General features: G+C 44.7%; 1 protein-coding gene across 1 annotated transcript in view; it reads left to right on the top strand.

Annotated features, from left to right (window-relative positions):
• Positions 1–25,528, top strand: part of PAPPA (pappalysin 1) — a 246,345-nt gene that overhangs the window by 179,227 nt on the left and 41,590 nt on the right. The window contains exons 13-17 of the mRNA XM_015116970.3: positions 1,702–1,915; positions 12,157–12,325; positions 14,627–14,810; positions 20,153–20,363; positions 21,079–21,250. Of these exons, the coding sequence (XP_014972456.3) occupies positions 1,702–1,915; positions 12,157–12,325; positions 14,627–14,810; positions 20,153–20,363; positions 21,079–21,250 (950 nt within the window). The remainder of the gene's footprint in view (positions 1–1,701; positions 1,916–12,156; positions 12,326–14,626; positions 14,811–20,152; positions 20,364–21,078; positions 21,251–25,528) is intronic.

Here is a 25,528-nt window from a genome sequence, read left to right as displayed (position 1 = left end):
CTGACAGCTGAGGTTTGGATCCTGTCCCCACCACTCACTCACCTTGAGAAGGTGAGCAATCTTCCTGCCCTCAAAGCACGTTACTTAGAGGCTCACTTGCTTCATATACACAGCAAAGACAATGATATCCACCTTAGAGTCAGAGTGCGCTATTATTTGACACTGCTGTAACCATGCCTAGCACAAGATCAGAACCTAAGAAATTCCTATTGTCGCTACGAATTTCCTATGACACCTTCACACTTCCAGTCTACCCCGGAGAGCTCTGGGCAGCCTGGCTACTCCAAGCATTTGGAATTCTTGGCCAGTACTGAAGCCTGGACTTCAAAGCTGTGCCCAGACCATTCTGCAGAGAATGCCTTTCAAAGACCTGTATGAAGCAAGCAGGAAGGGGTCATTTCAGGGTCAGATAAAAGCCAAGGGATCAGGGAAAGTTTTCTTGTTTTGTTTTTATGCTTATTTATTTAGTTACTTTTAAAGGCAAGGGGAACCTATGAATAAGGAAGAGAAAGAAAACCCCTCTGGACTTAGCAGGATTCCTGGGAAATTTCCCTAAGTGAGAAACAAATATTTTCGTAGTTATTGTTGCATAGCCCAGGGCTCTGAGGAGAGGTTTTTCAGCAGAGTGGGGAAAAGTCTGGTTCCACAGAAGCTCTTTGGATCCTGCTACTGATGCCTGAGGCCTTTCTGATTTTCCCCTCCACCCCCACCATCACCATCTTCCTCAGTCCACAGCATCCCAGGATTCTCAGAGGCAGCTTCACCTCTGGAACTGAGAAGGGCACCTGCTTCAGGCTTCCACACGAGAGACTTCTCCTTACATAGCAAGTCTGCCAGGACATGGTTAGGATTATACCATTTTTTGGATGTGAAAACTGAGTTTTAGAGGCTTTCTGGAGTCCCATTATTAGGAAGGGGCTACACCATCATTTAAACTCAGGTCCGCCCAACACCAAAGCCAGCTTCTGTTTTGCCAACTATATCTTGCCACAGCCTTCCTTTCCTTCTGTCCCTTGTGTATCTTTTCTCCCTGGCCCTCTCCCTTCCTTCTTGGAGAATGGGAACCTGCTGCCTGCGTTAAAAAAATACAAAACAAAACTGAGGACTCTTGAGTGAGGCAAGCTTGGATTTTTCTTAGAGTTTTAGCCATGCCCGGGCTGTGTTCCTCTGGAAAACCATCCCTGCCCACGATTCTCAACCTCTTCTGCAGACTAAGCAAGAGGTCCTTTCCTCTCAGGGCTGCTCCCAGGTTCACAGATTACTTATGAGAGTGGGCTTTTTACCCTGGGAAGCGCCTGTTGCTATGAATTATTTCCATCACTTTTCCAACTGACCAGGCAGGCAGCCTGAAACCCAGCAACTCAGACCAATAAGCCCTACAGCAATGTGGGAGGGAGGTGAGGGCCTGGGATGCTTGGCTGAGGGGTGGCCATTTGGGGGAGGGAGAGGGACTTTGGGCAGTAGGTGAAGGGGAAGCTGAGGGGGCAGGGAGGCAGGGGGATTGGAAAGATTTGGAACCAAGGAAAAAAAGGCAGACAAAGAAACTTTCAATCAGACTCAAAATCCTCACCGGCCGCCCAATGGTGCTTTTGTGCAGTGACATGAAAGGGTCTGGGGGCTTCGGGAAGGGCCCGTTGGGGAGGGCGTGACTGGCCTTGAGTAATGAGCCTGGCCCCTCGGCCCCTCTGTCTCCCCTGACAGGCCTCCATGTCCTGAGCTGCAGGAACAATCCCCTGATTATCCCTGTGGTCCATGACCTCAGCCAGCCCTTCTACCACAGCCAGGCGGTACGTGTGAGCTTCAGTTCGCCCCTGGTCGCCATCTCGGGGGTGGCCCTCCGCTCCTTCGACAACTTTGACCCCGTCACCCTGAGCAGCTGCCAGAGAGGGGAGACCTACAGCCCTGCCGAGCAGAGGTAAGGGACCCGCGGCAGACTCGCCCTGGGCCACTTGTAGCCGAGTGGAGACAGCGTGATTTTGAAGCTGGGTAGCCATTTGTGTGGCTGTAAAAAGTCTGTGCATTTCTCCCTTCTCCATCCATCCTCTGGCCTCTGGCCGGCTCTGCCTTTGGGCTTGAGAGGCCCATGAGTCTCTGAATTCCTAGGACAATTGAGGGAAGCAGGGTTGTGTGGTGAAAAAACCTCCTTCACCTGGCTTGCAGCGGCAGAATTGACAATAGCTTGCAGGGTGACCCTGGAAACATCAGTTTCCTTCTCTGAGCCTCAAGGTCCTCATCTGAACAAAAAGAGGATTAGCTCTCTTTTATCTCTGAAATACTGGGATATTCTGCTTCCTAGGTGGCACAGGCAGGAGGCATAACCTTCCTAACCAAGGGGGATAGAGTGAGACTGGTATTTGCATCATCCTAGTTCACCATGTGTTTCAGAGATAGGTGAAATCTCTGTCTTCCACAAGCCTAGCTCCTATGACGTCACGAGTGGTCTAAGAGCCTGTCTTTCAACTGCATGACATCACTCCCTCAGTGCTTTTGAGCTAGCATCTATTAATGCACCTAGTTTGGAGCTATAAGGGAGTGGACTTTCCTGAAAAGAATACAAGTTTTGGGAATACTCTTACTTGGGTTTGAACCTCCACATTGCCACTTCTTGAATGTGTGTTCTTGGGCAAGTCACTTCAGTTTTCTGAGTCATAGTTTTCTATTTTGGAATAAGCAGATGAAATCTACTCCACAGGGTGGTTGTGAGGGTTAAATGTTGCACTACAGATAAAAGTGTTCCTGCAAACTGTTAGGCACTATGTAAACATAATGATTTTGAAAAGAATATTTATAACCACCTTTTGATGATGATGGTGCTGCTTCTGTGCACAGAATTTTGTGTAAAGTTCTTAAAGTTGGAGCTGGAAAAAGCTTCAGAGATTATCTCATCCATCTGACATGTCCAAACTTCTGTGTTACCATGTAGAATCACAGGGCCCAGAAAGGGGACAACTTGTGCAGAGCTGCACAGCGTCTCTCAGATTTGTTTCATGAGATCCAGAAGAAGAGAAAGTTATGATTTTTGTCGGCTCCGCAAGAGTGAGGCTTTCTGAAAGTTGATTCAGTCTTGCCCTGTATACCTGGGGGGTAAGAAAAGAAAAGAGAAGAGGGGGACAACCAGCCTTTCCCACGCCCCTGTTACCACAGAGGACACAAAAGGTGGTTGCAAAATCCACATTGTTTAGCACCCACTGTCTCTAGCTTCTGTTGTGCAAAGTCTGTCGCAATCTTTCAGAAGCAAGAGCTTCTTAAATATAACTCATTGTCTTATTTCACTCTAAGAGGATGTTTTTATCCCTTGTTTTCCAGACCCTATAAAAATAAGCTAATTCTCAAAGCCTGGGGAAACCATGTCAATGGAAATCCATTAGACCTTTTCCACAACACTTTCCCATTTTTAGCCAGCCTTTCTGACCATCCATAAGTTGACCGAGGCCAGGACTGACTTGTTTGAATTCTCGATGAATGGTGTCTGTGCCCTAAGTAAACAGTAGGAAATATTTAACGACTGAAACATATCGATCGATATGTATTTGTTAGTTCTTTGGTTGTAGGAGGAACATTGAATGAGGGCAAAGTGCTGCCCTATATCTGACTAATTATGTGACCTTGGATTAGTCATTCCCCTTCACTGGGCCTCAGTTTCCCCATCTTTAAAATGATGATGGTGGATTGCATGGATTCTCTGCAGTTCTTTCCAGTTCTAACAGTGTGTGATTCCCAATAGCTAGGAAAGATGAGAGAGGACAGGAAGAGACAAACACTTGTTGAGCCCCTAATAGATAGGAACATTATCTTATTATTGCACTTCTTCTGTGAGGTATGGCTCAGAGAAACAGAGCGAGTGAGTCATGACCATCCAGGCAGTAAGAGGCAAAATCCTACTTTGTCTGTCTCCGAAAGCCATTCTCTGCCCACCACAGCAAGGCACAAGTATCAGAGAAGAGGAATTTTCACAAGTGGACCCATATGCTCATTTATTCAGAGGAATTCTGAGTAAGGGGATGGAGCTGCAGCTCTGAGGTCTTTGGCTGACTTGTCCCTGAGCTTGGATCAGGCTATGACAGGCTGAGTCTTGAGGGCTGAGGCTGCAGAGCAGCAGCACCTCCTCCTGAGCGCCCCAGTGGGGAAAGGACAGCAGCTGTTCATGGGGAGCTAAAGAGGCATTTACCAAAACAAGCAGGACTCTGCAAACATGCAAATGCATTAAAACAAACAAACAAGGGAGGAAAAGAAAGAAAAATAAGCAGCAACTGTAAAGAGCCATGGGATGTTTTCCTTCATTCTCAAAACACCAAAATAAGTAGCATCACTTTTTATAGCACAAATTTCAGCTGGTTGTAAGAGAAACATCCCACTTTACCCTCAGCTGTTTCCCAGGTAGTGAAAAGTACTGTTTCTCCCCTCCCCTTCTTGTCCTCCCTCCCACAACCTTTCCTCTTCTCCCTGCATCTCTCCTTCTCTCTCCTCTCCCTTTTCTCCCACCTCTCCGTCTCTCTCTCTCTCTCTCTCTCTCTCTCTGTCTCTCCTCCTGAGAGCCGTGTGATGCCTACTGTGCTGCCTTGGGAGGAGTCCTATAGCAAAACCAGTTTGGGTAATGTGTTCTACCCTAGCTTCAGGGGTCTCCAGTCTCTTTGCAGTACTTGGTATAAATTCAGAGACCCAAGAAAACAGGATCAGTTTTCAAAGGAGGGGTCCAGTTGTGCAATTCTAGTCAAATCTCAGCCCCACACCAAGTTGTGGAAAGGAGAAAAGGTGGGGAGGGGAGCACAGTGGTGGGTTGTGGGGTGGTTAACAGGCTTCTCTAATGAGAAAAACTACAGTGGTGATGTTGAGGCTCCAGTATTTGTCTCTCACACACACACAAACACACATGCACATATATCATGTTCATCCACCCTTGTGGTTCTTAACAGAAATTGAACAGTTTATTATAAAATTGAATGGACCATGTATTTAGAAAAGTAACTTCCTTCCCTCCTCCCTCCATTTATTCTTCTTTCCTTTCATGCTTCCTTTCTTCCTCTCACCTCTTTTTCACATTCTCTTTCTTCCTTTATCTCAAACTCTTCCCCATTTCTACATGCTGGTCCATTCAGATAAAGGCAGTTCTGATTGAGAGCTAAATTTTAGAAGGCCAACTTTGGGGGGAAACAAATTCTTCACATGGCTACATTAACACTTTCAGCCACAGAGAACTTAGACTGTTGTTGGTTGGTTGGGGGTGGGGGTGCCCAAAGACCGGAGCCAAGTATTTCTAGAGTCTGTGCCCTGATGAGACCCCATGTGTGGAATATCCCATTACATAATGATACAGGGATTCATAAGTAGGATTTGGAACACCGAATGAAGCTGCTCTTGGCCAGAGACCACAGATTGCTCAGATCGCTGCCATAATCTCATTCAACTTCCCCAACCCGCAAAGGAATTAGTGCCTCTCAGCATATTGATTGAGAATCACATCTGGGGAATATAACTGCAAATGGAACTGCTATGCCTAAGCATGTGTATGTCTTTGACTATCCCAAATACTGCCTGACTCTTCTCCAAAATATTGTCCAATTCACAGCCCCATCAGTGATCTACCAGAGTTCCAGTTGCTCCATATCCTTGGCAATGCTTGAGATTACCAAAGACTACTTTTTCTTATTTTTCTCATTTCAAAGGGCTCTGAAATTATAGATCTCTGTTGTTTTGTTCTCATAAAATCATGAGGCCTGAAGGTGGGGAGGGCTCTCAAAGATTTCCTGCTTCTGTGCCCTCATTTGAGGATGAGAAATCTAAGGTCTAAGCAAGGGAAGTGATTCACCTAAAATCACCCAACAAGTTAGGAGGAAAACCAGCATTGGAATCTAGTTCTCAGGAATCCAGTTATCTTTCCTCTCCATCAGAGATTTCAAGACTGGTGTTCCATAGACCATATTAGTCCATAAACAATCTCTCTTTGGCCTCTATTAGTTATCTTCTTTAATTACTTGCCAACATTTAAATATCAGGAGAGTTCATATTAAAAACCAGAATTCTTCTTGGACCTCTTTAAAGAAATGAGAAGCTTTGAAAACATCAGGCCCTCCATCCCACTAGGCAACCTTCGACTGGAGCAAAGCACTCTGCTCTCTGACCAGGCACATACCCTCTCCTCGACACACCCCACTCAGTTCACCTGAACCCTGCAGACCACTGAACTTGCATCGTCTAATCTTCAAAATCTTGCCTCCATACCACACCACAATACTGGCTCCTGGAAATCCAGGGTAAAGAACCTTTTAGGATCATTCCCCCAGTAGCCTCATTTCTGGGTAGAAAATGAGGTCCTAGCACAGTAGCTCTTTCACCGTTTCACTTCCTAAGTGAACTTGCAGAATTGATGCCAAGAACAGTTTTCCCTGCATTTCCCAATGTGGAGCACGTGTCTTTTTTGTTTCCCCATCTGAGCAACCCAGAATGATTTATAAACAGCCTTTCTGTTATTATCTCTGCTTCCCTATGGCATAATTGCAGCTAAGTGGCAGGGCACAGCAGTTATACTGTGAGTCGTGAGTCGAGGAACAGAACCAGGAGAGGAACCCTTGTCAGCCCTTTAACTTCTGGCTTTATGCGGGTTCCAGAACTCTCCAGGTATCCTCTGTTATGCATGACTGGAGTCCGTTCTTATTGACAGTGGAGACAGCAGTGTGGGAGTTGGCTATTGGATCAGATATGGTTTTACCTCTATGTGGAACTTGAGTCCATAGGTAAATATATTACACTTGTAGATAAGAAGAAAAGAAAAAAAAGTTATTTAAGTATCTGATTAGCTCTGCACCCCAGGGACCTCCACTTTTGCCCAGGTGTGAGAATTTGGTCTATAGAATTACCTGCATCCTTTCCCACTCGTCCATCCAATCAGCCACCTTTCTCCCTTCAGAGAAGTGTCGTCATTTTCTCCTTCTTTTGTTATTTTTATTGACTTCCCATCACTGTTACTAAATCCTTCCCTCTTTTTTTTAATGAAGCAGCAGAGCCTTTTCTTTATTTTGTTTTCCTTGTTTTGTTTTTTGTTTTTGTGTTTCAGAAATGACAGGGCTGTATCACAGAGTTATTTGAGAGGGTCAGTCAGGGTAATGTTTATCATTTTTGGACAGTGTGTTCACACAATCTTTTCCAACCAACAGGATAGCAAAGAAAAACGAGCAGCGACTTAGGGGACAGACTGGCAGATCTCCACTGGAATTCTGTCCAAGCTGAGTGCCCTTGGGCAAGCAATTTAAAAATCTTAGTCCTAGTTTCCTGTTCTTGAAAATGGGAATAATATCACTACCTCAAGGAGTTCCTGTGTGGAATGCAAATAAGGTGATGTAGGTGAAACAGAGTGGCCAATGCCTGACACATATTACCTCCCTTATCCCTTTTCTTCCTGTTTTCAAGCCTGCAGGCCAGGTGCAGACAGATGTGCTGAAAAAGCAGGATGCCTCAATCCCTGAAGTGTATTCTGGAAGGCAGTAGTCCTAAGAAACGTCCCATGAAAAAAAATGTGATCAGAGTTTAAAAAATAACGTGTACCTTAGCCCCTTCTGGAAATTTTCAATGGATTATCCAAATTATTGAGAAGTCCTGCAACTAAGAAAACTAACTGGTTTCATGAACTCAGTGCTACCCCTACTGATCTGACCATGAGATCTTTTGGTCAGGTGATTCATGGGACCAAGGACTTTTTTTTTTTTTTTTTGAGACAGAGTCTCGCTCTATTGCCGAGGCTGGAGTGCAGTGGCGCGATCTCAGCTCACTGCAAGCTCTGCCTCCCAGGTTCATGCCGTTCTCCTGCCTCAGCCTCCCGAGTAGCTAGGACTACAGGTGCCCGCCACCACACCTGGTTAATTTTTTGTATTTTTAGTAGAGACGGGGTTTCACCGTGTTAGCCAAGATGGTCTCAATCTCCTGACCTCGTGATCCGCCTGCCTCGGCCTCCCAAAGTGCTGGGATTACAGGCGTGAGCCACCGCGCCTGGCCTGTTTTTCCTTTTGTAGCAAAAAGAGACAGAGAGACTCATCTTCTCAAGTAGCTCTATAGTTCCAACAGCATTTCTCTCACTCTCTCTTTTTTTAAAATGTTATTTATTTATTTATTTATTTTGATACACAGTCTCACTTTGTTTCCCAGGCTGGAGTACAGTGGTGTAATCTTGTCTCACTGCAACCTCTGCCCTCCAGGTTCAAGTGATTCTTGTGCCTCAGTCTCCCAAGTAGTTGGGATTATAGGTGTGCACCACCACTCCCAGCCAATTTTTAAATTTTTACTAGAGACAGGGATTCACCATGGTGGCCAGACTGTTCTTGAACTCCTGACCTCAAGTGATCCATCTGCCTCAGCTCCCAAAGTGCCGAGATTTCAGGTGTGAGCCACCACACCTGACCTCAAAGCATTTCTCATACATTGGCCTTTCTAGTCTACAAACACAACAAGCTCCATCCTGTGCTGGAATTTTGTACCTGCTCTTCCCTCTGCCTGGTTCTGCCTCTGCCCCAAACCTGTGTATGGTTTATCCCTTCATTTTATCCAGGTAGTAGTTCAGATGTCCCTTCCTCATGGATCCTTCTATAAAGTGCCTTGCCCCTCTCCACCACCTGTCACTCTCTATAATTTCACCTTGGTTTAACGCCCTAACTGCATGCATCATTATCTGAAATGATCTCATTTATTACTTTTTTTTGGCACACACCCTTCCTCCTGAAATACATAGATAACAGGCATCTTGTTTATCCCCTCCGTCCACTATATTCCCAATGTATAGAACAATGTCTGGTGCTCAGTAAAGCCCCCAGTGAAGGTCTGTTTAATAGATGAATCAGTGGATGATGTTTTACCCTGTTGACAATCCTAAGAAATAAATTATTTTATTACTTCCACTTTACAGATAACGAAACTGAGCCTCAGGATGTTATATAAATTTCCGAAGTCAAACAACTGTTAAATGGCAGAGCAGGGGCTGGAGCCCAGATTTCCCTGATTGATAAACCTTGTGCTCCTTCTACCCTAGAAAATGAAGCATTTCAGATATTCATTTTCTTGTGAAGAACTTAATGCGCACAAAATAATTGGGGAAGGCACTGTTTATACTTTAATGGCTCTGCAACTTAAAGAAGAAAATTATCTTTCCCTCTGGGTCTTCGTAAGAGCCCAGGTATCTTCTGGGAGTGCAGAGTAAGAATGCCCAAACTGCTAGGCACAGGTCAGAAGAACAGCTTGGGAGCTAGTAGCTTACAGAGTAAATATATTTAAATTGGAACCATGTGGTTCCTTCCCCTGGTGCTTACACAATGTGAACAGATGCATTGTTTGGTGTCAAAGCCCTTGTGTTGACTCCACAGTTACAGCCTCTTTGAGGTCTCTACATGGTACAACGCTGAGGCTGTCAGGACTAAGAAAAAAGGGCTGAGAATTGGAGTTGTCTCAACAAGTGTTCCTTAATGCCAGTTGCCCTGCATTTCAGAAGGAGAGTATTGGAGAACTGCAAAGCTCCCATCAGTGAGGGTCTGAGACCTAAATTAAATGCTTGTCTTTTTCTGGGTATTTAAAAAAGTAAATTGGTTTGTGATATGTTTTGGAAGCTTTTAGCTCCCCCCGCCTCCAGACTTTATTTCTCACTATGCTTTTGAGCAGATGATAGAGAACAGGAATAGGTCACAGTAAAACCCTTAGTTGGGTATCGTGAAACTGAGAGAAAACAAAAACAAACAAACAAACAAAAGTGCAAAACTTTTCTGACACTGGTTTGGCCAAAATGTCTCCGTCTCCTAGATAAAAACGGGAACATAAAAGCCTTGAGGTTCTGGATGCAAATCTACCCATCTGGGCATACGATAGGCCAGGTGTTGGGGGTAGACACAGTCAGAGAGGCAAAAGTCAGAGAAAACTGCCCCTTAGAAGCTTTTAGCGTTAGGCAGAATCAACCTCTTTAAAGTGTTTAAGAGCTATTGCAAGGCACCATCACCATTGGTTTCTTGCCATTTAGGAAACATCTGCAATGAATTTTTATTGGCACTGCAAAGTACACCAAGATGAAATAGGCATTTTCTCTGCCCTCAAGGACATTCTAGTCCAGAAACATGGGACAAGGTTAACAACAAGGCCTTTGGAGTCACCTCTCTGGATGAGCACTTAAACAAGTAACGTAATCTTGCCAGTCCCCAATTTATCCAACTGTAAAATGAGTAACACTTAGCTCATAGGGTTGTTGTAAGGATGGAGTGAGCTCATGTATATAAGCAATCAGCAAATAGTAACTAATATTATTGAGTGCTTGCCTAACTGTAATACAAGGGGAATGATCATCCAAGAATGAGGATTTGATGCTGTTTCTGTTTGCATCCTTAAAGATTAGCCTGCAATCTGGTATGTTCCACTGGCACTGAGGAACTGAGTTTTTAATACATCAAACATGAGGCAACAGCCTTAGAGAAAGAAGGGTAGAATACCCATGAGGGTGCTTGCCAAGGGACACAAGGGAAAGCTTCCTATGGAAACTTGCATGATGCTTAGACCTAAAGAACGGTGGAATTCAGACTGGCAGAAAGGTAGAATTCAGAGTTGCAGCAAGATGCAAGTCATAGTCTCCGTACAACTCCACTAATGATGTGTAAGTTACTTCACAGTTTATAAAAGACTGCTACCTCCATCATCTCAGTTGAGTCTCGTGGCTGTATGAGGTTGGCCAAATTTGAGAGTATGCTGAATCTCAGAGATGTGCTGTACCTTGCCAACTAGGTAATAGAGCATAGGTGTATTTATAACATCAGCTACCACTTTTATTTATTTATTTATTTATTTATTTATTTATTTATTTTGAGATGGAGTTTCACTCTTGTTGCCCAGGCTAGAGTGCAATGGTGCAATCTCAGCTCACTGCAACCTCCGCCTCCTAAGTTCAAGCTATTCTCCTGCCTCAGCCTCCTGAGTAGCTGGGATTACAGGTGCCCGCCACCACGCCCAGCTAATTTTTTTTTTTTTCTTAGTAGAGACAGGGTTTTACCATGTTGGTCAGCCTGGTCCTAAACTCCTGACCTCATGGTCCGCCAAACTCAGCCTCCCAAAGTGCTGGGATTACAGGCGTAAGCCACCGTGCCCGGCCCAGCTACCACTTATTGAGTGCTTAGCATATGCCAGGAGTTTTGCTATGCATTTTTTTCTAAACTGATTTAATTCTCAAAATGGTCCTTGTAAGTGGGTACTCATAAAATACAAAAAGGGCCGGGCGTGGTGGCTCAAGCCTGTAATCCCAGCACTTTGGGAGGCCGAGACGGGCGGATCATAAGATCAGGAGATCGAGACCATCCTGGCTAACACGGTGAAACCCCGTCTCTACTAAAAAATACAAAAAGCTAGCACTTTGGGAGGCCGAGACGGGCGGATCATGAGGTCAGGAGATCGAGACCATCCTGGCTAATACGGTGAAACCCCGTCTCTACTAAAAAATACAAAAAACTAGCCGGGCGAAGTGGCGGGTGCCTGTAGTCCCAGCTACTCGGGAGGCTGAGGCAGGAGAATGGCGTGAACCCGAGAGGAGGAGCTTGCAGTGAGCTGAGATCCGGCCACTGCACTCCAGCCTGGGTGACAGAGCGAGACTCCGTCTCAAAAAAAAAAAAAAAAACTAGCCGGGCGAGGTGGCGGGCGCCTGTAGTCCCAGCTACTCGGGTGGCTGAGGCAGGAGAATGGCGTGAACCCGGGAGGCGGAGCTTGCAGTGAGCTGAGATCTGGCCACTGCACTCCAGCCTGGGAGACAGAGTGAGGCTCCATCTCAAAACAAAAAAAAAAAAAAAGAGTTTTTGCTCAACCTGGTGCCTGATAGAAAAATTCAATAAATATTCACTGTAATCATGATGATCCCCTTCTCACAAATGGAAAAACTGAGGCTATTCAAGGTTTAAATCTTTATAATGTGCAAAGCTTTCAACTGGCAAGATTTGAACTCTGGTTTGTCTGTTGCCATACCTTGTGCTCTTAATGAGAAATTTTATTCACTGCCTCTAGGGTCATCTTTACCCTAGCCAGCACCTCTTTCTGTCCACAGTCTCAAGCCCCCTGAAATCTTGGAGAAAGAGGCTCTTAGCCTTTATCTTCCAACTGAGTGTGGCTGTCCTGTGAGGAGACTCCTTCTTCCCCTTTTGTTTCTTTCCTCCCCAGCTGCGTGCACTTCGCATGTGAGAACACTGACTGCCCAGAGCTGGCTGTGGAGAATGCTTCTCTCAATTGCTCCAGCAGCGACCGCTACCACGGCGCCCAGTGTACTGTGAGCTGCCGGACAGGCTACGTGCTCCAGATACGGCGGGATGATGAGCTGATCAAGAGCCAGGTATGTGCAGGTGCTGAGCTCAGAGCCTCTCTGCAGCCCAGAGAAGGCTTACTGGGTGTTGAACATGTTCTCTGCTAAATACCCAGCAGCACTTAAAATAGTGCTGCCACACAGTAGGTGCTCAATAAATATTTATTGATTAAATGAATGAGTGAATGAATCAATTAACCAAGCAAGCAGTCTGGAATCTCTAAGAAAAAGGGTTCCTGTGCTGACTGGTGTTCTACACAATACTTGCCAGTGTTTTTGTATAGGTTGCAAATCTCCAAGACCATGGGGCTGAGTATTTTGGAATGAATATCTTACAGTCAGAACTCTGACATAATTGAATGGGCTGCTTTAGGACAAGGTGAGCCCTGTCAATGAGATGTTCATTCATTCACTAATTCATTACATACAAAGCATCTGTTCACTGGAAATTGGATGCTATACTAAGTGCTAAAGAAGAGGAAGCCGTTAAGACAAACCAAGTCCCTCCTCTGAAGGAGCTTCATGCCTAGTGGTGGAGGGAAAGTCAGACAACTCATTAATAATGACCGCACTGTGTGATAAATGCTGTCAAGGGAAGTGTAGGGTGTTGTGGAGGTACAGGGAGATTCAAGGGAGGTGCCTGGGAAAAGTGACATGGATCAGCAAAGGGGTGTGTGTTGGGGAGAAGGAAGAAATATATAAATATATGCACTAGGCACAGGCATGGATAGTATGTGGAAGCACATTGATGAGGAAAAAAAAAAAAAACATGCCACAGATTGTTTGTTTGTGTGTTTTCTTTTTCTATACTCACCCAAGCAATGAGGCTGGAAGGGCCAGCTGAATCCACTGGTGCAGGGCCCTGTCAGTTTTGTCAGGAAGTGTGGGGTTGATCTTTAGGACAACAGGGAGCTGTTGCAGGAAGTGACATGGTCAGATCCTGGTGACAAAGTCTCTTCTAGATACTCTATGTAGGTGTAGCTTGGAGTTCAGCAGTAAGACTGGTAGCAGGGAGACCCCCTCAGTCATCAAAGGAGTCATGGAAGATAGGACGTGTCCTGCATGAGATTAGTGGTAGTGAATGATTTGGAGTGATGTGACAGAATGTTCCTTCAGCAAGATGGTGCTATAATGTCCCAGGTGGGGCATGGGGGAGTGGGACAGGTTGTCCTGGGATTTGAGGATTTCCGTCAGTAAATGTAGCATTTTCCAGGGCTGGCCAGTGGACTTTGCCTTCAAACTGCAAGCACACAGGGCACATTCTTTATTGTTGGGAATGCCTATTTGTACAGAACTTCTGGACTTGCTCTTCTTAGACACCTACTTCTGTGTGTCAGACTTGGCAGGCCTGAACTCCTGTAGAAACAATGAAACTGTTTTGGCAGTGAGGGACCTCACTCAAGCACACATCCCTTTGATGTGTGCTTAAGAGGGAGAATGTCCTTGCTTTTAAAATCCCAGATCAACATTTGGCATCTCCAGTCTCTAGGATTTAGTGGCTTCCTCCTTGAATGAAAGCCTCCAGGCTGCAATGATTGTCCATCCCTTGGCTCCGTAGCATGGCCTTGCCCTCCGCCCAGCTCTGCCATCTTGTAGTTCGGTTCAAATCTCCATTTACTCTTTCATTTTTCCTAGGCTTTTTCTGACTTTGTGCCTTTCTCTCTTGACTATTGAGCCACTAAATCTCAGAGTAGGGAGTGGATCTTTGAGCAGTTCTTGAGTTCAATCCATCCATTTTGCCAAAGGGAGAACTCAAGTAAGGAAAGGAACTTGCCTGTGGTCTGATAACATGGAGGAAAAACATCCAGGTCTCCTATAGCCATGGAGAGTGCCTACTGTGTGCCAAGCACTACAACAGGTTCCTAGTAACTCCCCTAGAGCTAATAAAAGACACAAAAATCAACACTTGATGTCCTACCATTGAACTGTATTTCACAGTCTGTTTTGTGAAAGAAGTCATCATGCCCTTTGAGGTCTCAAAACCTCAAGATTCTCACAGTGAAATGGAAATCATGATCTGGGAGACTCTATAGACAGCAGTTAAGAGCATAGCCTTTGGACTCAAGTCCGACTTATCCTTTTTCCAGCTGGTTAACTTAAGGCTGATCATGTAATGTCTCAGAGTCTCAGTCTCTGTGTCTTTAATTGAGAACTGAAATATCTAATTCATGCAATTATTGGGATCATTAAAAGTGAGCTAACGTTAAACACTAAGCATTGGTCTCCTAGTACCTGGACGAGACTCTGAGCTGTCACCTTGGGAAGAAGGGTATTTCTCCACATCTAGGGCTCAGTCTGCCACTCCTCACTATGCACGCCTCTGCCTTTCAGATGGGACCCAGCGTCACAGTGACCTGTACAGAGGGCAAGTGGAATAAGCAGGTGGCCTGTGAGCCAGTGGACTGCAGCATCCCAGACCACCATCATGTCTACGCCGCCTCCTTCTCCTGCCCTAATGGTACCACCTTTGGCAGTCAGTGTTCCTTCCAGTGCCGTCACCCTGCACAATTGAAAGGTATCAAGAACGCCTTCCCCAGCTCAGCCTTCCTCTGTCTATGGGAAACCTAGAGGCTACATCCAGGCTCTCTTTCTGGCTCTCAAACACCAAGAGTGGGATGGGGTTTTATCTGTGCTCCTGACTTCTTCCTACCAATTGTGTTTATGTAAACTGCCCTGCTGTGAAGATAAGAAAGAAAAAAGAGAGTACGGATAATTATGACAGTGAAGCCCTTTCCAAGACCTTGGAAATCTTGCAAAAAAGAAAAGAAAGAGAGGATAAAAGTGAAGGAGGGAGGGAAGAAGGAAGAGAGAAAAAGAAAAAAGAGTTGCATTTGGAACTGATGAAATGAATTCACTCGTATGATTAGGGCCAGTAAGCCTTACGAAGTAAGTGTTACTATTATTCCCATTTCACACCAAGCCTCAGAGGGTTTAAAGAACTTGCCCAAGGCTGCACCATCAGTGGTGGGGACCATATTGAAGCCCAGGTCTGTCTTTCTCCAATGCTGGCTGCTACTTATCAAGAGGGGCCAGCTAGGCAGAGAAGAGCAGATATGGACAGGAAGCATCTGGCATCCTCCTGAGCGAGGCACCAGGGCTATTGAGGGGAATAAGACTCTGGCATACCGGAGGTCACATTTTAGAAAAAAGTGAGTAGCTGACCTGGGTGTCCTAGAATGCTGGGATTAGATGTGGAATGTATTAATAACTCCAGACTAGGAAATCACACTTCTCTCAATCAATCAGAGGCCTTTGGGAAAGGGAAGTGCATAAATTAGCATTGATTATTACAGCCCTCATTGTGGCTAATAATAATCGTTAATCAAAACAATGCATATCCTTCCGCTGCCAACTGTGGTTAGGGAAGAGTGACCTGGCTGGGGAGACAAGGCCTTAGGAGGGCCATCATTCTAATAGTTGGTGATCCCAACTTTGCTTTTCCTTTGACTGGGCAAAGGTCCTGCCGCCTTTTTCTTGAACTTGATATTGGCACCTAATTTGCCCTCCTACCCTTATCTCAAGCCAGGGGGTAAAGAGGTGATCAATGTCACCTTTCCTTCTTTTACTTGCTTCTCTTTCCTCCTTTCTACATTTTGTTTTTTCTTTGATCATAACATAGTTTAAACAAAAAGAACAATAATTTTTTAAAAACATATTTTATTTTAAGTTCAGGAGTGCATGTGCAGGTTTGTTATATAGGTAAATTTGTGTCATGGAGGTTCATTGTACCGATTATTTTATCACTTGGGTATGAAGCCTGCCTTAATACGCTTTAGCCATTTTTCCTGATCTTCTACCTCCTCCCACCCCCTTCCCTGTGAATAGGCCCCAGTGTTGGTTGTTCTGCTCTATGTGTCCATGTGTTCTCATTATTTAGCTCTCACTTATAAGTGAGAAGATGTGGTATTTGATTTTTGGTCCTGCATTAGTTTGCTAAGGATGATGGCCTCCAGCTTCATCCACGTTCCTGCAAAGGATATGATCTCATTCTTTTGTATGGCCACATAGTATTTCATGGTATATATGTACCACATTTCCTTTATTCAGTCTATCATTGATAGGCATTTAGGTTGATTCCATGTCTTTGCTATTGTGAATAGTAAAAGCACTAATTTTAAACAGTCAATAAATAATAATGATAATGACCAGCTTGAAATCCTTCCTGCCCTCAGTTTTTGCCCCACCTGGCCCTCTCCTCTATTCTTACCTCTTGTTCTTCTTAATCTGTCTTATTCCTCTGTAACTTCTGTTAAAGTCTACCCCTTACCAAGTCAACCCCTCTGTTCCTTGCAATCTCCCCGTACCAGCCCTTGGCTAATGTAGCCTCTCGATTGAGTGCTTGTCTTTATTCCAGTCCAGCTGTTACATTTTTGTTTCCTCCAAACAATATAGTGGCCAATATTATTTCACATTCTAACATGCTAGAGATGGACAAGAACTCAGAGATGGCTTTGGTTTAGGGACAAACAAGTTTGGTGATTTGTTCAAGGTCACAGGTAAATTCATACTTTATGCATTCAACAAATGAATACCAAGGACCCGCTATGTGCTCAGCAGTAGGCTAGGCTCTAGGAGTAAAGAAGGTACAAGATACAGCCCTTGCCTTAGGATCTAGAAAGTGCCAACAACATGAGGCAAGTGTTTAGAATACCAGATTGAAGGTCTGAATTTCTCTCCTTGAGTTCTGTTCTATGTTAATTTCAATCTTTATGGCACTCCAAAAGAGACTCAATCTCCTGGGTAATCTTTTAAATGAAGTAATAAAAATAAGTACCTCTCTTTTGACACTGCTACAAGTTCACAATTATTTTAATGCTCATTAGAGATTGGAATTTCCTTAGCCACATTTGTAGAAAGGCTGAGCAGGATGTATTTGTCTGCATTAAAAGATGAACAAGTGAACTTACAGAGTCCCAAAACTTGATGGAACCTAATCTCTAATATCAACACCTCTACCAAGAGATATTACCCTCTACCAGGAATTTCAGGCTCAGACATGCCTTCACTTCATGTCTTGAATCATGTTCCCCCAGGAAATACAGTGGGGGAATGAGGGCAGAAGACATGGAACTGACAAAAGTCAACAGGTTCTCTTCTAAAGCCAGTTGCCACTGTGGGCAACTAGAGCTCAGTCCCTCTGGGAAACTCTAGGAGACAGTGGAGAACATGCCTCAGAGTTATTGCAACTCTGGAAACTGGCACATGAATCCAACAACTCCACCATTAGTTTAGTGGTGCTTCCAGGGGCATTAATTCCTTGGTACTTTAAACTCGCCCTACATATGGACAGAGTAAGCATCCATGACCAGTATAACAAGCCTCAGGCAGAGAGTTGGCAGTGCAGTAAGCATCTTTCACAGCATACAGGCCAGTGCCAAGAAGACAAAGGAAGGGCACATCATGTATCATACGCTACTTTCTTCAAAGCCACATTGTAGATGCAGGGTAGTGGCTACAGCTGGTGCACGGAAATACTGCCCGGCTGAAAACTCTCTTGGAGTTTGTTGCAGGGATGGGGGGACATATCCATGGTCCTGAATCACCAGTGCCTGCTTTAGCTGTGGTGCACTGCTAACTCATATTCACCCTCTTCCAGAAAGCACATTTCTGGTTTGCATTTTCTCTCTTGATTAGCATTTTGGAATCTTTATGTTCTCCTGTCACAGAAGAACCATTACTTTCACTTCATAATTTACAACATACAAAGGTAATACAATGTACTTTTTTAGAGTCCCAACACCTTTTCCGCAGATATGTTATCTCTCTTGGGCAATTTGAAGAGAGTGTGCTTCCTGTACTTTTTATACAGCTCCCCTTCTCACTAACCTTGTGCTTTACCTGGGCACCCCAAAGCAATGACTGCCCCGATTGCAAGGGCAGTGCAAAAAGAAGTTTGTAGACCCTGGTATTCCGGATGCTTCTATGCTTCTATGGAAACCAAATGAATCACCTTTCCGCACACTTTACTCTTTTTACTTGATGTTAAAATATCTATAGTTGTCAGTCTCACAGTTTATCAATGTGGAATCCCCTCTGGGGTTTACAGACACCAATCTGCCTTGTGCTAACCGGATGAATCATACTGACGAAGAAGAAAAATGACAAAAATGAGAAGGAGTAAGTGGAGAAGCATATATAAAATTGCAAAGTACTTTCTCCCCTTTCTTCCTTTTCCTGCTTTTTCTTCATAGTACTTGGCACCTTCTGGCACGCTAAGTAGTATACTTTTTAGGATAACTTATTGTACTCCTCCCTGTTCCACTAGATTACAAGCTTCAAGAGAGCAGAGCTATTTCTATTTTGTTTTATTTTATTTTGTTCACTGCTTTTCCTTCAACATATAAAAGTATCTGGTGCAGAATAAGCACTAAATAGATGTTGGTTGAATGAATGAAGACTTCTGTGAAGATTCTTTCAGAGCTACTAATGAAGATGAAAAGAAGAAGGAAAGTGGGAGGAAGTGGGGAAATGAAGGAAGGAAAGGAGGGAAGAAGGAAAGAAGGAAAAAAGTTAAGAAGCAAATGAAGACATTGACAACACTTTCATGGGCACTTTTCATAAATGTTGTTTTATTTCATCTTCTGAGCACCCTGAAAGGCAGAAGCAATTGTTTGCTTTTCACAGATCGGAAAATTGAGATTTGATGCTTCCAGAATGAATAATAAAAGCCCTGCTGATCATATGTAGTAGCCAACTTCCCATTAAAAACAACCATCTCTGTAGTTAGACAGAATTTGTTTTGAACCTCAGTTTTGTCTTTTGCCAACTAGAATAACTTGGTCGAGTCACCTCTTTCTGAGTCTTCATTTCCAAATAAAGACTGTCATACTAAATGCACTGTTTATTGTGAGAATAAATGAGATTGCATATCAGAAGCCCTCGGGACACAGTAACAGCTCAATAAGTCCTCGGTACACAGTAACTGCTCAATAAATGTCAGTTTTCTCCCTACCACTCCACCCCTCCAACCTGCAACTCCCTGAGCTTCCCAAATGCTTCAAGCCCTGGTTGTCAACACCATTCAGTAATAACCAGGAAGAGGAGAGTTTGGTGGAGAAATACAAGTTTAGGCCCTCCTCTATTTGTCTCGGGAAGGTTTTAGGCAGGCTGTGCCTCGATAATATATGAGCTGGCAGTGAAAAGCCTAACTCCCGTGTTTTACTTTTATTTGCAACGTTCCCCTTCAGACCAGCTTCCCGATGGCAATCAGCACTCTGTCAGAGCTGGCACAGGCTACGGGGGAAGTGCTGCTCTTTCAGCTGCTTTGGCAAAGCTTCACTGAGCACCAGGACCTGAACAGAAAATCAAACCTCCTGATAACACAATGCTGTCATTTCCAGGCATTGCTGTTGGGAGCTGGGGGAGGTGGTAAGCAGGACAGATACAGGGGTGCTGGGCCCAGGGGGAGAGTGGCAGCTTGACGTTATACACTCACTGATATCAGAGTTTGCTGTAGTTTCTGGTATGAGCTTTTGCTGCCAACTATTAGAAGGCAAGTTCCTCCATCTCTGTGTTCAGATGCCCACTTGTAAAGTAAGAAAGATGGATTCAAGGATTGTGAATGTGTCTTTTCTATGCAGCAGAAGAGGCTCAGGATCAGAAGTCAGAAGCCTTAGATTTTAATTCACTGTAGACATGGGGGTAATTCACTCCCCCCATTTAGATCTCCTCTTCTTTGTGGCAGCTCTCTTGATCTCCCTAGGCTCCTCAGTTGGAAGTAGAAGGGGTTGGAATTCCACATAAGGGATCTCCTGGTTTGTCAAGTCAGCTAAAATCCAAGTGGCTATGCATTAGCTTGGCTAGCTTGGCTATCAGAGACTCCTCCCTCCTCTATCCCTGCTTGCCCTTGTCTTCCAGGCAACAACAGCCTCCTGACCTGCATGGAGGATGGGCTGTGGTCCTTCCCAGAAGCCCTGTGTGAGCTCATGTGCCTCGCTCCACCCCCCGTGCCCAATGCAGACCTCCAGACCCCCCGGTGCCGAGAGAATAAGCACAAGGTGGGCTCCTTCTGCAAATACAAATGCAAGCCTGGATACCATGTGCCTGGATCCTCTCGGAAGTCAAAGAAGTAAGTGGGGTTGGAAATGCAAACTCATGGGCTCTGGGAGGACAAGTTAGGTTCAAATGCCTTGCACTCATTTCTTCACTGGAGGCAATGCCTGCCATTCATCCCATTCTGTTCTGTGAGAAGCTAGAAGGATTTGTTAATAATATTAGCTTTGGGTCGAACAGAACAAACTTTAAGTTTCAGCTTGGCTGCCTAATGGCGATGTGATCTCAGACAAGTGACTTTACTTCTCTGCACTTCCTTTTTTTTTTTTTTTTTTTTTTTTTTTTTTTTTAGCAATAAGAAAGGTACGATAATAACAGTTACAACATAAGGTTCCTATGAAGAACAAATGAACATGTGCATGTAAAGTGTTCACAACGTGCTTTGCACATAGTAGTTGTTCAGTAAATGGTGGATAATCATAGCATCATGGTTCTAACACCCATCAGAACACTCTGTAAAAAAGGGGAGAGAACCTGGGGCTGGAAGGGCCTGAGTTTTGTGTCAATCTACATGTAGCTGGAAGCCTGACATTTCTGCCTGCTCTTGCTAAAAGAGTTCTGTGGATGAATTATCCTTAATCCCTACACAGGCCCCACCACCACCCAATAGGTCAGGTGGGGAATCAAAAATAGGAAATAGGAAATGGGGGCCCAGCTGGTGGTGTTCATGCAGGGCATGGATCTAGCCAATTGGTCCTTGAGATGTCTCCTCTTTGATCCTTTCCTTGAAGACGGGCCTTCAAGACTCAGTGTACCCAGGATGGCAGCTGGCAGGAGGGAGCTTGTGTTCCTGTAACCTGTGACCCACCTCCATCAAAATTCCACGGGCTCTACCAGTGCACTAATGGCTTCCAGTTCAACAGTGAGTGTAGGATCAAGTGTGAAGACAGCGACGCCTCCCAGGTAAGCGTCCTGGAACTTGAGGTTGATACCATGGTCCCTTTCCTTTCTGCTTACCAAAAACTAGCCTATACTTCAGGAACCACTTTCTCCAAGAGACTGTCTAACTAGGCTCAAGTTGTATAATGGCAGTGTCAACAGTGCAGAAGTTAAGAAACTGGGCTCTAATTATCTACTTTCATAATCTCTCTGAACCTCATTTTCCTACCTGCAATACCATATTTTATTTGCTCAGAGATTCTTAGCTTTGAATTTTTTTAAGCATTGGAACTTTTATGAAGGAAATCATACATGGAATCCCAATGTATGAAGTTGATAAAAGTTAAGTTCCTCAAACAGGAATGGCCAGGGCTCTTTTGCCAGTTTGCTACCACCATTACCACCCATGTTGGTCCTTGAAGTATTTAAAATCACAAGACTGCCACTATACTTAGACATCAATTGGCTCCTGAAGCATAAGGAAAAAGGGGACCATATAGATGAGAAGTACAGTTTTGAGAACACCGTGGAAGACAGGAAGAGCAGAAGGAGAAAGGTTTGAATTTTATCTCAATGCACATGTAACTGAGAGCAAGTCCAACACTTCTGCCTGCCTCTGCTGAAGGAATTTTCCTCAAATCCTACACATGCTCAAAAGGACAGTATGGGAATCAAGAATAGGAAAAAGAAACAAAAGGCTGAAAAAACCTTAAGTCCACAAGGAGCTCCATCTCCATCAAAGCAACCATGTAGAGTTGATAACCCAAGTCCTGTGTTTCACAGGTGTGCAAGGATCATCAGCCAGGTGGGGACAGATTTCAGTGCTGGCATCGTCTTCAATCAGTCTTTATTGGTCTTTGTTATTTCATGTTAGCCTCCAAATACCAGGCACTACCAAACCACCGTTCTGAATCCCTCTCACTCCCTCCACATCCAAGCAATTACCGAGTCATACCCATTCTCCCACCACAGCATCTCCTGAAGCTGTTCTCTTTTGTCCCCAATGCCACTACCCTGACTCAGGCCAACATCATCTCTTTGATGAGCCACCATGCAGCTTCTTGATCATTTTCCTGTTTTCATTGCTGTGCCTCTTTCCAGTACCTTCTTCACATTTCAGCCAGAGTGATTTGAGCAATTATGTTAATCTCTCTGAACCAGGAGCCCCCATCCCTTAGGATAAAGTCCCAACTCCTTAGGGTGGCATTTAAGACCCTTCCCCCATACCAATAAGATGGATCTTCCTTCCCCACCTCTGCATTCTCTACCTTAAAAAGAGTTATCCTTGTACCTTTTTCAGCTGCCTGACACCTCATCTTCCTTCGCAATTTAGCCTAGGCACGCTTTCCTGCGGGAGCCCTTCCTCAATGTCCCTTCCACTGCTGGGCTCCGTGGCCCTCCTCAGGCTTCCCCCATGCCCCTCCTCAGATTCCCCCTCACAGCATTGGCCACACTGCGTTGTCACTGCCTGCTTTCATTCCACATCCCCACACTAGGCTGTGAAACAGTCCTTCACTGCATCTGCACCCGTCCTTGTGCCTTCAGCACTTAGGACAGTGCCAGGCACCTAGTAGGTACTCAGGAAATGTCACCAGAACTAAGGGCAGGAGGAAGGACCACAATGAACATCAAAGGCAGGTTCCTCCTTTTACAGATGAGAAAACCAAGACTCAAAGAGGTTACTCAACTCCCCATGGTGACACAGCTGTCATCGGCCGAGTCACAGTGAGAATCCAGGTTCCCCTGTCTCCAACTGTAAATGGGCTGAGTCCAGTAGGCACCACCTGAGAATCCTGCTCTCATACATTCATGGCATCTGTGTCCATTCATGGGAGTCATTCCCATCCTTGACTGCCAGGGAGGCAGAAGCCAGTGCCGGAACAAACAAAGGCTAGAAATTACCATGGCCTCTTGCAGGCCGATCAGCTTCCCTCTCACTCCCTTACATAAAACTGTTGCTAACAGTTACCCAAACTGATGAGCCAAATAATATTCTGGCTGCGGTCATGTTATCAAACTGAAACTCAGCCTGCCTGGGGCCTTCCAAGTAACTTTCATGGCCAGTTTGTATTTAAAGGAGAAGAAAATGTAAATGTATCAGATGACTCAAGCAGCTCTGTTTGGCAACTAACGGAGAGGCTAGTCGCAAAGGAGCAGGGTATTGCTCGTCTGCTTAAAGAATGAGGGTGTGCGTGCCAAATGGACTCCTAATACAATTGACATTTCTACTTTGTACTGAAAATGAATTTCCTCTACCCTCAGACCAGGGGCCTGAGAGCCAAATCTAGTATTCACCTCAGATTCCCTCTTGCTGCCTATAAACATAGCAGAAATGCATGGCCCAGAGCATCTTGAATCAGCTTGTATGGAGCAGGGATTCTTTGCTTTCCAAACAAGTTTCAGATCCTGACGGGAAAGGACAAGGGCTATTGTAGGGGAGATTCACACACTCTCTTCCACTGCCACTAAAAGCAAATACAAACCTCACTTTATTCATTCTTTGGGAGCCAGTATAACACTGGATCTGTAGTTTGAGTTCAAATCCCAGCTTCATTACCTAGTCACTGGAGGCCAAGTTACTTAACTCTTTAAGCTTCACTTTCCTTGTATATAAAATGAGGAGAAAGAATACTACATACCTCATAGTTTGTTTGTGAAGATTAAATGAGGTAATGAAAATAGAGCATGTCTATGGGTACCCACTGGCCTTGTGCAGTGCAAAACCTATGCAATCATATGTGGTAGCCCTGGGGACTAGACAAATGAACTAGCCTGCTTTAAGGTCACTCCAGTGGTGAGACTCCCCTATGCTCTATGTGAGCTCCTGGAGGGCCTAGAAACACAACAGATCGCAACCTAGCCCTCTGCTGGCTAGCTCTAAATACTGAGAAGTTTTCTGTTCTCTGCATATGGCTAGTCAGTTTTCCCAGCACCATTCATTAAATAGGGAATCCTTTCCCCATTGCTTGTTTTTGTCAGATTTATCAAAGATCAGATGGTTGTACATGTGTGGAGTTATTTCTGAGGCCTCTGTTCTATTCTATGGTCTATATATCTGTTTTGGTACCAGTACCATGCTGTTTTGGTTTCTGTAGCCTTGTGGTGTAGTTTGAAGTCAGGTAGTAGGATGCCTCCAGCTATGTTCTTTTTGCTTAAGATTGTCTTGGCTCTATGGGCTCTTTTTGACTTAAAACCTAGATAACAGTTTGATAGGTGCAGCAAACCACCATGGCACCTGTATACCCATGTAACAAACCTGCACGTTCTGCACATGTATCCCAGAACTTAAAGTAAAGCAAAAAAAAAAAAAAAAAAAAAAAAACTGAGAAGGAGGCACCCATCCTGCATGAGGCCAGAGTGTGGAGTAAAGAGACCAGCATGAGCCGTAGTCAAACCCAGTCCCTTGCTTAAATAAACCTGTAGAATAAATAGTACTGTAGCTCCTGTAGACCAGCACTTCCCAGTAGAACTTTCTGCCGTGATACAAATGATCCATATCTGTGCAAATGATGACCACTAGCCGCGTGTAGCTATGGAGCACTTGAAACATGGTTGCAGCGAATGAGCAACAAAATGTTAACTTTTATTTAATTTAAAATATTCAAAGTTGAAGGTAAATAGCCATACTTGTACAGTGGCTACCATATCAGACAGTCCAGCTCTAGCACTTATGGTATTCTTGTCTGTTTAAACCAGCACAGAGAACCTTAATGATATCAGCTTTCTTTGTCTTTGTTTTTGAGTGTCTAATGTATACCAAGTTGCTGCTGCAGGCTTGCTCTCTTTTGACAGCTCACAACATACAGTTGGAAAAGAAACAGAATCCCCATTTTACAGATGCAGAAAGAAGGCCTGGGGAGGCTAAGTTCTTGCCCGTGGCGACAAAAGAGCAGGTGGTGGTCTTTCTGATCCCTAGCTCTGCTCTTTCCACTGCTCCCAACATTTTCAGGGCAGACCAGCAGCGAAAGGCAGAGATTTTATCCCCAGGGGGTGAGGAGCTACTCATCTCAGGGTTTAATGCAGCTCAGATGGCCCTAAGCTGGTTGATGAGATAACATAGGCCTGGCTCGCTGTGAGAAGCACTGTGGGGGGCTTTATAGGTGATTCAGGGAGTGGCCAGCCTTGGGATGGGGACGGGGTCTTTGGAAGATGCATCAGCAGGGGAGGAAAAAAGCTAAAGGTGCTTTGTGGGCAAAGTGATGCACCTAATGATGGATTTCAGCAACTCAGCAGGAGCAAGAGAGAAAGGGTGTGGTGGAATCTACAACACACCCAGCTCATTGCACAGATCACAGAAGGTGT

The sequence above is a fragment of the Macaca mulatta genome, chromosome 15 (assembly GCF_049350105.2).
Source record: "Macaca mulatta isolate MMU2019108-1 chromosome 15, T2T-MMU8v2.0, whole genome shotgun sequence".
NCBI lineage: Eukaryota > Metazoa > Chordata > Mammalia > Primates > Cercopithecidae > Macaca > Macaca mulatta.
This window is presented reverse-complemented; position numbering and strand designations above follow the sequence as displayed.